Source organism: Narcine bancroftii, chromosome 2 (assembly GCF_036971445.1).
Source record: "Narcine bancroftii isolate sNarBan1 chromosome 2, sNarBan1.hap1, whole genome shotgun sequence".
In the NCBI taxonomy this organism is placed as follows: Eukaryota; Metazoa; Chordata; class Chondrichthyes; order Torpediniformes; family Narcinidae; genus Narcine; species Narcine bancroftii.
The window spans coordinates 361268601-361286463 of record NC_091470.1 but is presented as its reverse complement, the minus strand read 5'-3'; the positions used below and the strand labels follow the sequence as shown (position 1 = coordinate 361286463).

Here is a 17863-nt window from a genome sequence, read left to right as displayed (position 1 = left end):
GTGGAATTCACTGCCAGTGGAGGCTACCTCAGTAGCTATATTTAAAACAAAGTTGGATAGATTTTTACAAAGGAGGGAATTAAAGGATTATGGGGAACATGCAGGTAGGTGAAGATGAGCCAAACATCAGATCAGCCATGATCTCATTGAATGGCGGAGCAGGCTTGACGAGCCAGATGGCCAACTCCTGCTCCTATTTCTTATGTTCTTGTTACGGGTCCGATTTTCGTACATTCACACGTCTACATGACTCATGAGAAAGATTAACCCCTCTCAGAAGATCTCTTGCCCTTCAATCACAAGACTAAAATAAGGCTAAGGAGCAACTAATTTGGCTTTCTCTGATGAAGGCTAAATGTGCTTGATGCAGTCGACAATCCAAGTGAATGGTTACTGAATTGGATTTGTTATTGTTAAGTGTACCATGATACAGTGGTGGCACTCATCTTCTTAGCTGTCAAAGTAATATTGAGATTCTGACCAACTAATGCATAACAAAAAAATTTTTAACACCATCAAAGCAGACCATTCAGCTAATCTGTATTAATTATTAGATCTCGGCACGAGGAATGCAACTATAAGATAGTTGGCAGGGCTTATTTCAAATCAGTGTGGGATCCAATTACTGATAACATTTTTTGAACAAAATAACAGCTGAATGGCATGTTTGAAAGATTCATAGTTATAGTTTTTCATAAGACGCAAGAATGCCTTAAAAGTTTGCAAACTAAACCATATTCAGCATTTAAAGCATTATACCTTAGTGCAGTCCGCTCGTATAAACTCTGCAGCAAAAAGAGGTTCATGAGAGTAGACTCTAGTTTTCATGTTAGCATATCGTTGAATGCACTGTTCCATGGAAATGTCTGCTATATCTGTTTTGGGGGTGGGGGGGGGAAGAGAAGAATTCAAGCAATTAAATTCAAATTAACACAAAGATACATTATATTACTTTTAAATTCATCATCTTCTACATCAGCTCATACACCTGTCTTACCCCAAATTTCTCAAGGAATTCAGGAGACACTCTCTCATGGACAATAATGCCCAGTCCCAATCTGATGTCAAAGGAAAATCCCAAATCTTGAATAGGAATGGAAGACAGCTAAAAAGTATTTCCCCTTTATAATGCAAGGAAGCCTCGATCAGTACCTAAACTAAAATCCTGAGCATTTACTCCTGCCAGACATAACACAGTCCACCAGTCATGATTTCCAATGGTTCATTATCACACAATTGAACCATAAACTCCACTACCAAGAAATATGACACTGGCTCCCCACTAAGTCAAGGACCCTCCTGACCTATCATCTTCTCTGTCACAATCCTACCAAGCATCAGCATAACTTCAACACAGCCAGACAAGAAGGGAACTTGGCCCTATCAGAAGAGTGGCACCTGCGCTGCTTTCTCAGAGTTCCAGAAATCGAAGTTCAATCCTGATGTCATGTACCACGTGTGTGAAATTGGAGGGTGCTCAGTAAGTGTTCTGTTTCCTTCCTTATCACGAGCAACTGTAAATTACTCTTTCGTCCAGGTCAGTGACAAAAATAAAGGGGTTGATGGGCGTCTAAGGTAAGAGAAAATGCTACAGGAGTAAAGGAAAATAAGGAAAAGAGACTGCTCTGCTGAGAGCAGGCTCCTTCATCATAACAATGTTACAGAAATCAAGTAAATGAATAAATAAAAACCTATGCAAACCTTATTTAACAGTTTAAATGCTCATTTTTTCTCTTAACTATTTACATTACAAAGATTGAGAAAACAAGTACTTCACAAAGAGTACAATGAATAGGAGAAGTAACCTGAGTTGAATGTTGAGAATTCGGTTCAAGCAGAAGATTCGGATTTCTGATTTACTATCAGAATATATACATGACATCACATACAACCCTGAGATTCTTTTTCCTGCAGGCGAGGCAGAATTACTACTTATTGGCACTACAAAAAAAAAGCCTGACTCAATATACACAGGGAAACAAATAAACAAATTGACTGTGCAATACAGAGAAAAGAAATATCAATAAAGTGCAAAAGTAAGTCCTTAAAAGAGTCTCTGATTGAGTTTGTTGTTGAGGAGTCTGTTGAAGAGTCTCCAAAATCTTGGACTCAGCATCCCACTGTGTAATTCGATCCTTGATTTCCTCATCTACAGACCACAATCAGTGAGGATTGGTAAGAACATGGCTTCCACAATCTCCATCAGAACTGGAGCACAACAGGGCTCTACTCACATTACTGTGTGCTCTCTACAATAACAACACCACCATTAACAATTAGTGATTGTATAAAGAGAGGTGATGAGTTAGCATATAAGAAGGGGAAAGAAAACTTGGCTGAATGGATTTTCAATATTCAGGAGGGACAGCAGAAAGGAAAAGGAGGTGGGGTAGCATTGTTGGTTAGAGAGGAGTTAAAAGCAATAGAATGGAAGGATGTTAGCTTGAATGAGGTGGAATCAATGAGGGTAGAGCTGCAAAATGCAAGGGGGCAGAAGACGTTAGTGGGAGTTGTATATAGACCACCTTACAGTAGTAGAGAGGTTGGGGATGGCATTAAACAGGAAATTGGAAATGCATGCAACAAAGGCAAGGCAGTTATAATGGGTGACTTTAATCTCCATATAGACCGGATGAATCAAATTGGTAAGGGTTCTGATGAGGACGATTTCTTAGAAGGTATACGGGATAATTTTCTAACCCAGTATGTTGAAGAACCAACGAGGGAACAGGCCATTCTAGACTGGGTTCTGAGTAATGAGGAAGGGTTAGTTAACAATTTTGTGTGAAGCCCTTTGGGCAAGAGTGACCACAAATATGGTGGAATTTTACATTAGGATGGAAAGTGACAGAATTAATTTTGTAACTCAGGTTCTGAACTTAAAGAAGGGTGACTTTGAGGGTTTGAGACACGAATTGATCAAGTTAGATTGGCAAATGTTACTTAAAGGATTAACTGTAGAAAGGCAATGGCAAGCATTTAAGGCTCACCTGGATAAAATACAGCGTTTGTGCATCCCGGTTTAGAAAAAGAATAACTCAAGGAGGGTAGTACATCCTTGGATAACAAGGGAAATCAGGAAGAGTATCAAGTGTAAAGAGGAAGCGTATAGACTCGCCAGGAAACCAGAGGATTGGAAGAAATTCACAGTTCTACAGAGGAAGACAAAGGGATTAATCAGGAAAGGCAAAAGAGATTATGAGAGAAAGTTGGCAGGGAACATAAAAAATGACTGCAAAAGTTTTTATAGATATGTAAAGAGAAAAAGATTAGTAAAGACAAATGTGGGTCCCTTGCAGTCAGAAACAGGTGAATTGGTCATGGGAACAAGGACATGGCAGACCAATTAAATAACTACTTTAGTTCGGTCTTCACTAGGGAAAATATGAATAATCTTCAGGAAATAATAGGGGACCATGGGGCTAATGTGACGGAAGGACTGGGGAAAGTAAGTGTAAGTTTTGAGGTTGTGTTGGATAAATTGAAGGGATTAAAGGCAGACAAGTCCCCAGGGCCAGATGGTCTGCATCCCAGAGTGCTAAAGGAAGTAGCCCATGAAATAGTGGACGCATTGTTGATAATTTTTCAAAACTCTTCAGATTCTGGAGTAGTTCCTGAGGACTGGAGGGTGGCTAATGTAACTCCACTTTTTAAAAAGGGAGGGAAAGAGAAATCAGGGAATTATAGACCGGTTAGCTTGACATCGGTAGTGGGGAAAATGTTAGAGTCAGTTATTAAAGATGTGATTGCGGCACATCTGGAAAGTGGTGAATTCATTGGTTTCATGAAGGGAAAATCGTGTCTGACTAATCTTATTGAATTTTTTGAGGATGTAACTAGCAGAGTGGTTTAACTGGATTTTCAGAAGGCTTTTGATAAGGTCTCACACAGGAGATTACTATACAAACTTAAGGCACACGGTATAGGGGATATGGTATTGAGGTGGATAGAGAATTGGCTGACAGATAGGAAGCAAAGAGTGGGAATAAACGGGTACTTTTCGGAATGGCCGTCAGTTACTAGTGGGGTACCACAAGGCTCAGTGCTGGGATCCCAGTTATTTACGATATATATTAATGATTTAGATGAGGAAATAGAAAACAGGATTTCCAAGTTTGCAGACGACACGAAGATGGGTGGCATTGTAAGCTGTGTAGAGGCTGTTAAGAGTGTTCAGGGTGACTTGGACAGGTTGGGTGAGTGGGCAAATGCATGGTAGATGCAATATAATGTGGATAAGTGTGTGGTTATCCACTTTGGAGGAAAGAATGGGAGGGCTGAGTACTATCTTAATGGTATCCAATTAGGAAAAGGGGAGATGCAAAGAGACCTGGATGTCGCTGTGCATCAGTCATTAAAAGTGGGCAGGCAGGTGCAGCAAGCAGTACAAAGGCGAATGGTATGTTGGCGTTCATATCAAGAGGATTCGAGTACAGGAGCAGCGAGGTATTGATGCAGTTGTATAGGGCCTTGGTGAGACCTCACCTGGAGTATTGTGTTCAGTTTTGGTCTCTTTATCTGAGGAAGGACATCATTGCCATGGAGAGAGTGCAGAAAAGGTTTACCAGATTGATACCAGGAATGGTGGGACTTGCATATGAAGAAAAGCTAGAATGACTGGGCTTGTACTCGCTGGAGTTTAGACGATTAAGAGGAGATTTAATAGAAACGTTCAAAATTCTTAAGGGATTTGACAGGCTAGATGCAGGAAGATTGTTCCCAATGTTGAGCAAGTCTAGAACCAGGGGTCACAGTTTAAGGATAAAGGGGAAGTCCTTTAGGACTGAGATGAGGAAGAATTTTTTCACTCAGAGGGTGGTGAATTTATGGAATTCTCTGCCACAGGAGGTGATTGAGGCCAGTTTCCATCGCTATATTTGAGAGAGAGTTAGATTTAGTACTTGTGACTAGGGGGATCAGGGGGTTTGGAGAGAGAGCTGGAACAGGGTACTGAGTGGATGATCAGCCATGATCAAAATGAATAGTGGTGTAGGCTTGAAGGGCCAAATGGCCTCCTCCTACACCTATTTTCTATGTTTCTACGGTGCACCAACAATAACCTCGCACTCAATGTCACCAAAACCAAGGAACTGATTGTTGACTTCAGGAAGGAAACCAGATGTATACAATCCAATCATCATTGGGTGGGGGTGGGGGGGGGGGGTTGAATCAGGGTGAAGACGATGAGCAAATTTAAGTTCTTGGGAGTCACTATCTTTCCTGCAACCAACACTCTAATGCAGTGGACTCTTAGTTTTACACTTTTTTTCCTCTCTGTATTACACAGTTGTTTAATTTGTTTACATGTGTACATTGTGTACAGCTTTTTTTTTTGCACTACCAAAAAGTGGTAATTCTGCCATACCCACAGGAAAAAGAATCTCAGGGTTGTATGTGATGTCAGCATGTACTCTGACAATAAAAATAAAATATGAAAAAAAATCTGAAAAACTTTCATGGAAGAAATCTGCTTCATGGAATTTTACAAACAAAATCTTGAGAAATTAGAATTAAACTAGAGAATTATTTTACAGCAATTAAATAAAGTGTGCTCAAGCTCAGAAAATGCAGAAGGTGGAGACTGCAACTCAGAACTTCCTTCCTCTCTAGGAACTCCGCCTACATTTCCTCCTGCCTAGGAAAGATTGCCAGCCTTCTCTTCTGCCTCCTCCCATCAAGGAGAGGGCTCAAGAGCGTGGAAAATGTTTGCTAACAAGCTTCAAGTTACTTTCCTGCACCCATCAAGCTCCTAATTGAACCCCACAACTTTGCTGCATTTGCTTAGTAATAATTAATTCTTTTTATTTTCATTGTAACTGTATATTGTCATTTATTTTTTTTACTGCAGTATGAATATTTCAGCTAACCGGTTCGAATGATCGCAGAAGAACTCTCATTGTACTGCATATAAGATGAGAAATAAACTTTAATCAATTCAAATCCAATGGGTTTGGTAATTCCAAAAGATTTAGCCAGGGAACAGGCCAAGTTCAGATAATTTAGTTGAACACTAAAATAGAAATGACATTATAAAATACTGTTAAACACAGAATCTAACATCCACTTCAGGTGGAACTTGCACATTACCCAAACAAGCTTTATTTAAAATAGATTTGTTGAAACTGCTGAATGAGCAGTTGCATCAACTCAAAAGGTAAAGAGCAAACATACACAAATTACTTTGCTAAATCCTTCTGGATCAATTCCCTCAACAAAAAACATATCTCTCTGACGAGTTACTTACCAACACAAACCAGTTTATTAATTTGACCTTTCTTCCACTTCAGCAAGTCTCCACCTTTCCCACAACCCAAGTCCAATACAGAGACATTATGCCCATTCTTCCGCCTCACCATTTCTAGATACTCCCCTGAGAAAAAAAGGCAAGATATTGGCAATTAGTTAGAGTTCACTGAAAACTTCATAATTGGATTCTTTTTTTAAAAAAAAAATCAGAGTGAAGAGCACTGTTAAATGATACTTAGGCCCACCAAGGAAATTGGATTAACCTTGCTTAAATTAAGCCACTTCCACTTTCAGAAAGTGTTTGTCTTTCAGATCCTTGTTCAACAATCAAAAATAGTAGAAATCTGAAATTGTCCTATCTATTTAACAGTGTAAACAATCAAATAATTACACAGCTAATTACACAACTACCTTGGATCATAAATCATGAGTTTATAAGTATTCTTGAATACTTATAAAGTACAGTAATCCGGAATTCAGGCAACCGGCAGCCACAAGCAACTGACAAAAATTTGCGGAAAATAAATAAGTAAAAAAATATTAAAATATGAAATTGTACCCCCCACCCCCAAATCAGTCAGTTTGCCAATCACGCAACACATAATCTCAAGCAACCAGAAAATTCACTTATCTGACATCTCCCAATCAACATCGGTGCTGGATACCAAGGGTTTTGCTGTATTTGCCATCTAACAAATTCCCTTCCATATCACCAAGAACAAGTGTCTACATTTCTTTGGAAAATGCATGTATAATGATACACAGCTTTGATTTTCCAGCATTTCTACATTCAAAACAAATGTGAATCAACATCATCTTTATTTGTGTATTAAACTACCCCAAATAGTCACATAAAATTCAGCCAACTTCAAGATTTCATTTCTTGGCTGTTAAAGTTTATTCACAATAGCACACCATTTGGATAACTCCTACTGAATCAATAATTCGACAACTGTAGCAACTTTTATCAGTAAAATAGTCACTTGGAGGCTAAGTGAGACTTTTGCCTGTGACGCATTTCTTGAATGAATCAATAACGAAGCCCAAATTAATTTATTAAGCAAATGCAAAAGGGATAGCTCGGTAGTAATGTTCAATATCAATAGCAAAACTACCATAGAAGTTGTAGCAAAATACCAATTAATTGTATCATGCAACCTGTGACGTTCTAATAGCCCTGCAAAGTAACAGTCAGTAGAAATTAATGACGCCTAACTCACCCTCCTCGGTTCGCCCAACTGATGCGGGCTAGCTAACCTCCTTTTCAACGCGTGCAAACCCCCGCACATGCTTATTGTGGAACATGCGGGCTCTGGCTCCAACCGCTCGCTGCCGGCTCCAAGCCAAGTGCACGTGTTGACCCAGTCCATGACGCGTGTACACTGGCAGACACACCAGCACCGCCTGAAGCCACCACCACCGGGGCTGAGCCAACTGCGCATGTGCCGCCACGCTCCTTTGGCCCCATAAACAGTGCCGGCCTTCTTGCATGCAGCCAATAGGAAGAGGCCTACTTATGGATCCCGGGATGCTGTCCAGTGGCCAAAACCGGTAAGAAACGAGCCCTAATTATTACACAGAGATGTAATATCTCTAATAATAATTACATAATTATACAATAAATTATAAATAACAATCAACTACATAATCATTCAAACACAACAAATATAGAAAGAAAACATGTATAATGAGACTGGAGTAGTGGTTCCCAACCTTTTTCTTCCAACTCACATACAACTAAGTATTCCCTATGCCATAGGTGCTTTGTGATTAGTAAGGGATTGCTTAAGGTGGGATGTGGGTGGAAAGAAAGAAATTCGAAAACCATCGTTTTAATCGTGCCTAATTGACTCGTTATGTGCACGGTTTCAGAACTCCAAAGGAAATGGGCCAATGACAATTTTTCTCAAGCAAAATATTTTGCTAACAATTGGGTCTAGAGCAGTGCTTCTCAACCTTAAGCAATTTCTTACTAATCACAGAGCACCAATACATAGAGAATACTTAAAAGTGGTATGTGAGTTGGAAGAAAAAGGTTGGGAACCACTGGATTAGAGGTTACCAGCACGTATTTGGAAAAAGTGATCTTCAACACCACTCTAGTCTGTGTAGTGGGCAAAGTACAAAACACAAACAACAAAATAAAGTCAGTTTGCACTTCTCTAAGTTCCTCCATCTTCTGTAGAATACTTGAGTTAAAATATCAACCAGTAAACCTCAGATCTTCCAGACAGAATAGACACAGCTTTCCTTTTGAGTTTAACATGAGGTACATCTTCAGCATATCGTTTGGCTTCTTTTCTTTAGCAATCTGCATCTCATAGGAAGAATTTGCTTTTAGAACCAGATTTTGAAGATTTATTTCTTGATTTCAAAAGGATAAAGATCCTCTTTATCCGTCCCTGCAACGGGTTTGCTCATCTTTTACTTTCTTTTCCACAGTTGGTCAGATAAGGTAAGATTCAAATGGCATTAGTTCTTCAAACTCATCAACTCCCACAACATTTGAAGAATCCTTCTGCAAAGAAGTAGACTGGTTCCACTTATGGCTCCAACAAATCTCTTTAACTCGAATTGCAGCCTTTTCATCCACTCTGGCTTCTAATGCCTTTCCCTGCAATTCCAAATCCAATTTTGCAACTTCCAATTCAGTTTCATTTTCTGACAGTTTATTTTGAAGCCTTTTATTAGATTCTCTCTCTGCATTCAATTCTTTTGAGTGGAAAGTAATTCTTTTTTTTTTAAATCTTTTTATGGCTTAATAAGAAATACAATACAATGAAAAAAGGGGAAAAAGACTGAAAATACAATATCACATATATGCGTGCATGAATGATGTGGGAGGTGGGTGATGTGCGCGCGTGCATGAGTGTGCATGAGGTGTGGGTGTGCATGAGGTGTGGGTGTGCATGAGGTGTGGGTGTGCATGAGGTGTGGGTGTGCATGAGGTGTGGGTGTGCATGAGGTGTGGGTGTGCATGAGGTGTGGGTGTGCATGAGGTGTGGGTGTGCATGAGGTGTGGGTGTGCATGAGGTGTGGGTGTGCATGAGGTGTGGGTGTGCATGAGGTGTGGGTGTGCATGAGGTGTGGGTGTGCATGAGGTGTGGGTGTGCATGAGGTGTGGGTGTGCATGAGGTGTGGGTGTGCATGAGGTGTGGGTGTGCATGAGGTGTGGGTGTGCATGAGGTGTGGGTGTGCATGAGGTGTGGGTGTGCATGAGGTGTGGGTGTGCATGAGGTGGGGGTGTGCATGAGGTGTGGGTGTGCATGAGGTGTGGGTGTGCATGAGGTGTGGGTGTGCATGAGGTGGGGGTGTGCATGAGGTGTGGGTGTGCATGAGGTGTGGGTGTGCATGAGGTGTGGGTGTGCATGAGGTGTGGGTGTGCATGAGGTGTGGGTGTGCATGAGGTGTGGGTGTGCATGAGGTGTGGGTGTGCATGAGGTGTGGGTGTGCATGAGGTGTGGGCGTGCATGAGGTGTGGGCGTGCATGAGGTGTGGGCGTGCATGAGGTGTGGGCGTGCATGAGGTGTGGGCGTGCATGAGGTGTGGGCGTGCATGAGGTGTGGGTGTGTATGAGGTGTGGGTGTGTATGAGGTGTGGGTGTGTAAGAGGTGTGGGTGTGTAAGAGGTGTGGGTGTGTATGAGGTGTGCGTGTGTATGAGGTGTGCGTGTGTATGAGGTGTGCGTGTGTATGAGGTGTGGGTGTGTATGAGGTGTGCGTGTGTATGAGGTGTGGGTGTGTATGAGGTGTGGGTGTGTATGAGGTGTGCGTGTGTATGAGGTGTGCGTGTGTATGAGGTGTGCGTGTGTATGAGGTGTGCGTGTGTATGAGGTGTGCGTGTGTATGAGGCGTGGGTGTGTATGAGGTGTGCGTGTGTATGAGGTGTGGGTGTGTATGAGGTGTGCGTGTGTTTGAGGTGTGGGTGTGTATGAGGTGTGCGTGTGTATGAGGTGTGGGTGTGTATGAGGTGTGGGTGTGTATGAGGTGTGCGTGTGTATGAGGTGTGGGTGTGTATGAGGTGTGCGTGTGTATGAGGTGTGGGTGTGTATGAGGTGTGCGTGTGTATGAGGTGTGCGTGTGTATGAGGTGTGCGTGTGTATGAGGTGTGCGTGTGTATGAGGTGTGGGTGTGTATGAGGTGTGGGTGTGTATGAGGTGTGCGTGTGTATGAGGTGTGCGTGTGTATGAGGTGTGCGTGTGTATGAGGTGTGGGTGTGTATGAGGTGTGCGTGTGTATGACGTGTGCGTGTGTATGAGGTGTGCGTGTGTATGAGGTGTGCGTGTGTGTGTATGAGGTGTGTGTCTCTGTGTGTGATTGAGGTGTGCGTGTGTATGAGGTGTGTGTCTGTCTGTGTGTGATTGAGGTGTGTGTGTGTGTGTGTGTGTGTGTGTATACATATATGTACAAACACAAAATGATAAAACTACAAAGAGTAGTAATTCTCTCATTATCTTCCAAGAAATTATTAACTTGATCTGGAGTTTGTGATATGTTGTGTTTACTACAGCAGGGCTGAAAGCAGAAGTACCAAAGTGTTTGAATTTCTTCATCTTGTTTGTTACATTACTGAAATGCAACTTTTTTTTCTGCATCATTATTGACTGGCCTTCGTTACATTCTTGTTTGTTTTCTGTAGTCAGCTGTCTTGTGTTATTAACCAATGACTTGTTCTCTCTCCTCATCCCACCATTTGTATCTTGATAAAGCCGAATCTCTTTCCTCAGTAGCTGTATTCATTTGTGCAGCAGTTATTCTTTTCTTTCGTTCTCTGGCTTTGTGAATTCTATCTACAATTAAATCTTTCCGGTCACAGTTTTCGTGATTATTCAATATTTCCAAGTCCTCTTTCAACATTTTGTTCTCTGAAGGCAGTTCCACCAGTTTTGCAATCCTTTATTTAAGTCCTGCCTTTCATTCAATTGCACAGGAATAATCACCAACAGTATTTGCAACATCTTCTAATACTTCATTTTCATCTTTTGTGGATGAAAATAATTTCTTCAATATTGGTTTGGATGCCTTTGATTTATTTTCACATTGATCTGCTTCTTTTCTTTGGAGGTAAATTTCTTATTTACCATCCTTTGCTGTTCCCAAAACTCATCAAGTTTCACAACCGAAATCCTGCTGATCCTTGGGACTAATCGTTCCTGAGCAATACCATTCTTTTTCTAATAATCCATTAATTGTCTATCCAAGCATAGTTTTAACAGCACAAGATCCATTTCCCACACTCTGTATTACTTCTAACAGTTCCAAAGCCTTTGGTACATCTAAACCAATTAGAGTCTCTATCTCAGAACTATCTTCTGGTATATAAACCTCCCTCAGATAGGACCATTGATCCACATCATTTTGATGTGGGATATTTCCTTTATGTACAGACATAGTCTTCTGTGTGTTTATGCATCGAAGATCACAAAAATCATCACGGTGCGTTCCAACAACGTCTCACCCTGAAACAATGATAGTTTCAACGGTCTTTTCTTGTCCCATGATTTTCAATAGAATCTTTACTTTTTTTCCTTCAAGGTTAAGTTTGTTGACTCGTCCCAACATGCAAAATGACACAGTGCTTCCTAAGTCAAAAAATGCATCTGCATGTACCGTTGCATACCCTTGGCTGTGACTTGTACAGGCACTATTGAGAGTTTGCAGTTATCTTTACCAGCCCCTTGGTCTGAACCAAGGTTATAACACTCTCTTCTGCTGCTTCCTTTGTTTCTGTTTGCTTTTTCCATTTTTTACTGATGTGCACATACAGCCAAAACATACTCTGTTTTTCTTTAAGAAAGTGATCTTCTCATTATGTTCCTTCTTTCCCAATTGTGAACATTTCCAAAGCATGTCCACCTTCACAGAACAAATAGCTCTTCTCAGCAGGCCGACCTCTCTTTTTTTTTTTAGCTACTTTATCCTTTTATTTATTTACGCTTGGAGTGTCTTGTCTGCGACGTGTTTCTTGAATGAATCGGTTACGAAGCCCAAATTAATTTTCTCAGTCTTTATTAAACAATGTTCAATATCAACAGCAAAACTACTGTAGAAACAAGCAACTTTCCAGCAAAATACCAATTAATCGTATCATTTAACATATAACATTCTAACGCTCTGTGTAACGGTCCATGTAACGTAACAGTTGGCAGAAATTATCGACGCCTAACTCACCCACCTCAGATCACCCAACTGACAATGCAGGCTAGCGAGCCTTCTTTTCAACATGTGCAAACCCCCGCACATGCTCATTGCAGAACGTACTGGCCCTAGCTCCAACCGCTTGCTGCCAGCATCGAGCCAAGCATGCTTGCTTCAAAAAGCATGCACACTGGCAGACACCCGTCCTGGCTGAAGCTGCCACAGCTGGGGCCAAGCCCACCCTGCATGTGCCGCCACACCCCTTTGGTTCTGTAAATGGTGCTGGCCTTCACGCTGTCAATGAAGAGGTCTATCTACAGATCCCAGGACGCTGTCGACGCCCACGGCCACAACAGGTAAGAAAAAGCTTTCGACTCTCACAACAATCAATCAAGCATATTCAACCCGCGCATAGTTTGCTATAAGCTTCCCTAAGATTATTTGTGCATCAACAAAAAGTTTAGTCTTGAAATTATACAAAAAAAATCAAATATTTTTCGACTGAAGTGACAGTTTTTTAATGAAAAAAAATAGATTACTACTCCTTTCATCCCATGATGTTGTGCTGACCTATGAAAACTTACTCCTCAACATTCTAATATTTCCCTAGCACACACAATAACCCTCTAGATTTCTTTATTTTTCCAAACCCACGTCGCCCAGAATTCAAGCAACCCGCCAGCCTCAAGCAATCAGCAAAAAAAATCATGAAAAATAAATAGGTTAAAAATACTGAAGTTTAAAATTGGTGTGCCTTGCCATTAGTTCGTCAATCATGAAACACAATTTCAAGCAACTGGAAAATTCACTTATCCAGCATCTACCAATCCTGTCCTGCATCGGACTGGTCAGCCACAAACGAGCCTGCAGCTGACGTGGACTTTTTACCCCCTCCATAAATCTTCGTCCGCGAAGCCAAGCCAAAGACCAATCCCCATAGGTGCTGGGTACAAGGAGCTTTACTGTATTTTGAAAAAGAACAAGTCACTGCCATATTTCCCAATTTACTAAAGTGGTCAAATTTCTAAAACACTTTCTTTGTCCAAAAAGCTGTAGAAAGTCCCACGGATGTTAAAGACATTTAAAAATGCAAAGTGTTTTTACCTTAAAGGCGATACAAATCAAACTTCAAACCTACCAATAACGACACTCTTGATCCAGTTGTTGAAATTGCGCATGTAAAAGATTCGACTCTTACTGCGCACTGCCAATCCACATTCTTGGAGCTCGTTGTAGTGTGCTGCCACTTTGCTACAGTGTCCACCATCTACTTTCTGATTACAGAAACAGAAATTTAAAAAAATCAATTTTTTGCATTATTGTGGACAAATTCATAAACCTTCTATACGAAACTACAGAAATCACAATTATAATGAGAGCCTCTAGCATTTGAAAAATTGTCACACAATAAACTAGTCCACATTATGACTAGGATAGATTACCAGAATCTCCATGGTAGGAGTATCCAAAACAGAGGAGAAGATTTAAAGGAGATCTGAGGGACACGATTACCTACACAGTAGTTGGTATCTAGAATGAGCTGCTAAAGGGGATAGAGAAGGCTGGAACAGTAATTGCAGGATCTGAACAAGTACTTCAATGAGCAAGAAATAAAAGGATATAAAATAAATGTAGCCAAGTTTGATTAGTACAGAAAGTCAATACTAGCATGGACATGGTAGGCCAAAAGGCCTGTTTCAATGCTAGTACAATAATCTACCACTCTATAAAAAGGTTAAATCCTTTAGAATAAATGACTGCAACAGGGTTGGGACAGAAATTAACAAGGTTTGCTGAATGGCTGATTTTCCAGTTGGAGTAAGGTTTGTGGTGTTGTTTTGTTGGTTGGTGATAGGGACACTGATGTGCAGTGGGAGCTTGGACTTGGTGTACAAAATTTAAATACAACAAATCTTGATGAGCAATGAAGACATGATAAATTGTAGCACCAAATGCCTATCGTGGACACACACCATCATCTCACTATTCAGGAAGGTGCCACAGACTGAAGATGGCAAAGCAAGGCTACCAGCTGCCATCATATCAACCTATCGAGAGCGTCCTGGCTAGCTGCATCACGGTCTGGTGTGGTTGCTGCAAAGAAATGGATCGGAGGTCAACCCACAGGACCATAAGAGTGGCAGCGAAGATCACTGGAGTCTCCCTCGCCACCCCCCCCCCCCCCACACCACCATCGACATGATCTACTGGGATCGTTGTCTGAAGAGGTCACACAAAATCATTGAGGACCCCTTCCATCCCACACACATCTTTCAGCTGCTGCTATCAGGGGAGTATCAGAGCCAGCACCACCAGGCTGATGAACAGCATCTTCCCAAAGGAACGACCAAAGGAAGTACTCACACTAACCACCCGAGACTCTGCTATTTATGAAACAAAATTTAGTTATTTGTATGTGTGAATACTTTTCTTGCATATGTATTGTTTGTCTGTATGTGTGTTATGTCTGGTTGTGTGTCTGCATATTTCTCACAGAGGACAGGAGAACACGGTTTCATCGGGTTGTACAATACAACTCCGATTATCCGAAATCTTATTCTCCAAAATCTTCATTGATACAAAAAAATTAAAAATTTCAGATAAATGAGGATGTTCAAAACAGACCAGAAATCATCATTTATCCAAAATTTTCACAGGTTGAAAACAAAATTCACTCAACATGAAATTAGAATGACAATTGTCCTCATTTCAGATAACTCCTTCCCCTCTCTTTTTCCATTTATTCTTTACTTTCTCCTATTGAATTTTCTCTCCAACTCTCCTTCTCAAATTGTGTCCCAGCGATCAGAAGAATCCCTTGTCCCAGCAGCAATGGGGACCTCAGGCTACCGGGCAGGAACGGGCCTGATCGGAGGCGGCCAGCATTTTTGTGGAGAATTAAACATTATTTTAATGCTTAAAAAACCTTCCCTTGTTGTTTGTTGTTCTTTAAACACTGTTACAAGTGGTTTTCTGCTGTTACTGGGTTGTTTTTTAAAAAAATAACCAGTCATGTAAAAAAAACATTTATCTGAAATAGGGCCGGTCCTGGCCATTTCTGATCATTTGAGTTGTACTGTACTTGTACAATCAAATGGCAATAAACTTGGCTTGACTTGAAAGCTCAAGTGAGCATAGACATGATGATGACTTAAACATTGATGGAACATGAAACTTTTAACAGCAAAAATTATGAAATGTTCTTTTTTAAACCAGGAAGAGGAAAATGCTATGAACAGTTCAATTCTAAGAGTTGTAGGAACAAAGTGAGCAGGATGCGGAGATACACAACCTTTTGTAATTTCTAGGACACATTAAAAACCAAGTTAAAAGTAGTGCACATGATCTTGGATGTATAAGGAACAGAGATTATGTTGAACTTATGTGGTTCAGAAAGAACATGAAGATTCCAGAGGTTGCACAAAGGATTTAATAGAATTGGATTGAGGTTGCAAATCAGTTAATGGATTGGAGAAGCTTGGGTTGCTCTCTTTAATGGTGAAGGTTGAGAAGTGATTTGATTTGAGGCCTTCAAAACCACAAAGTTAATAAAGAGAAACTACAGTACTATGAATGGCAGAAGCAATGAACCAGAAAAAAAAATTAAAGCAATTGGCAAAAGAACTGGTGGTGACATGAGAAAAGATTTCAAAGAATGAGTAGCCCAATCTACAAACACTCCCTGACTTCAGTATCCAACTCATCGTCAGCCTTTAGCCTCCTTACTGAAATCGAGAATTGAGAACAAACCAGCCAAGTTGTTCAAAGAAACTATCAATTGCTGCATTGGAAAATAAAGACTTTCACCTCTGTACAATATTACAGTGATGGGAACAAAACTCACCAGCATTAACAGAGGGTAGTATATATATGGAATGAGCTGTCAGAGGAAGTGGTAGAGGGGAGAACAATTACAACATTTAAGAGACACTTAGACAGGTACTTTGATAGGAAAGGGTTAGACAGATATTGGCCATGCAGGTAAATGGGACTACCTCAGGTGGGCAACTTGGTTGGCAAGGATATTTTGGGCCGAAGATCCTTTTTCCCTGATATGTAGCTCTTGGAATATAAACCCTGATACAAATTAGGTTACGAGTTTCTCTCACACTTTTCTTGAAGTTTCTTTTTCCACTCCAAAGTTCACTCATCAGAATCAGTTAGGCAATGCCCATGTTCGCTCCAACTTCACTCCTAAAATAGTCTATGCCAGCACTCAGAACCCAAATTACTGTATATTTTGGTGGATAAGGAGAACTTCAGATAAGACAAGACCTCAATTTCAGTCTGAATTTCATGGTTTTAACTCATGTCGGTGGTATAATACAATCCCTAAACATACTGGTACCACACATGTGTTGACTGAACTGGTGGGTGAAGCACCATCACAAAGTGATTCACGGTTCAGTCTGTTGTTAGCTTCTGCCCGAACCAGCTTAAGTTTTTTTTAATCAAATTGTTATCATGAAGTCACCATCAAAACTAAGAAAGTATGAAACAAGTTTAAGTTAAAATTCAATGAGGAGGCCAAGAATCTAACAAATGAAGTTCCGCAAGAACATTTGAAGATGGTAAGAGAGTGGAGAAAAAATGAGGATGTTTTTTAAAAAATGCCAGACAAACAATGGGGCGGGAAAGAGGAGCCCACTATGGGGAGGCGGGTGGGAGAGGAGGGGAACACAGGGCTGGGAGAGGAGGAGGAGGGACCAAGGAATGGGGGGGAGAGGAGGAGGGGGCCACCAAGAGTGGGAGGGGGAAGAGGAGGAGGAGGAGGCCATGAGGGCAGGGAGAGAGGAGAAGATTGGGGAAGAGGAGGAGAGGAGAGAGATGGGGGAGAGGAGGAGAGAGATGGGGGAGAGGAGGAGATGGGGAGAGGGGGGGGAGGGGGAGATGGGGGGAGGGGGAGATGGGGGAGATGGGGAGGGGAGATGGGGAGGGGGAGATGGGGGAGGGGGAGATGGGGGAGGGGGAGATGGGGGAGGGGGAGATGGGGAGGAGGGGGAAGATGGTGGGAGGGGAAGATGGGGGGAGGGGAGATGGGGAGGAGGGGGAAGATGGGGGAGGGGGAAGATGGGGGAGGGGGAGATGGGGGAGGGGGAGATGGGGGAGGGGGAGATGGGGGAGGGGGAGATGGGGGAGGGGGAGATGGGGGAGGGGGAGATGGGGGAGGGGGAGATGGGGAGGGGAGATGGGAGGGGAGATGGGGGAGGAGGGGAGGAGATGGGGGAGGGGGAGATGGGGGAGGGGGAGATGGGGAGGGGGAGATGGGGGAGGGGGAGATGGGGGAGGGGGAGATGGGGGAGGGGGAGATGGGGGAGGGGGAGATGGGGAGGGGGAGATGGGGGAGGGGGAGATGGGGGAGGGGGAGATGGGGGAGGGGGAGATGGGGGAGGGGGAGATGGGGGAGGGGGGAGATGGGGGAGGGGGAGATGGGGGAGGGGGAGATGGGGAGGGGAGATGGGGGAGGGGAGATGGGGGAGA

The 17863-nt window shown here is 42.1% G+C and overlaps 1 protein-coding gene across 3 annotated transcripts in view; it reads right to left on the bottom strand.

Moving 5' to 3' along the window:
• Window positions 1-17863, bottom strand: part of rnmt (RNA (guanine-7-) methyltransferase) — a 68230-nt gene that overhangs the window by 38978 nt on the left and 11389 nt on the right. For all 3 annotated transcript variants that reach the window (XM_069922495.1, XM_069922496.1, XM_069922497.1), the window contains exons 2-4: window positions 13521-13656; window positions 6245-6370; window positions 760-875 (exon numbers count right to left, since the gene is read on the bottom strand). In XM_069922495.1, the coding sequence (XP_069778596.1) occupies window positions 760-875; window positions 6245-6370; window positions 13521-13656 (378 nt within the window). The remainder of the gene's footprint in view (window positions 1-759; window positions 876-6244; window positions 6371-13520; window positions 13657-17863) is intronic.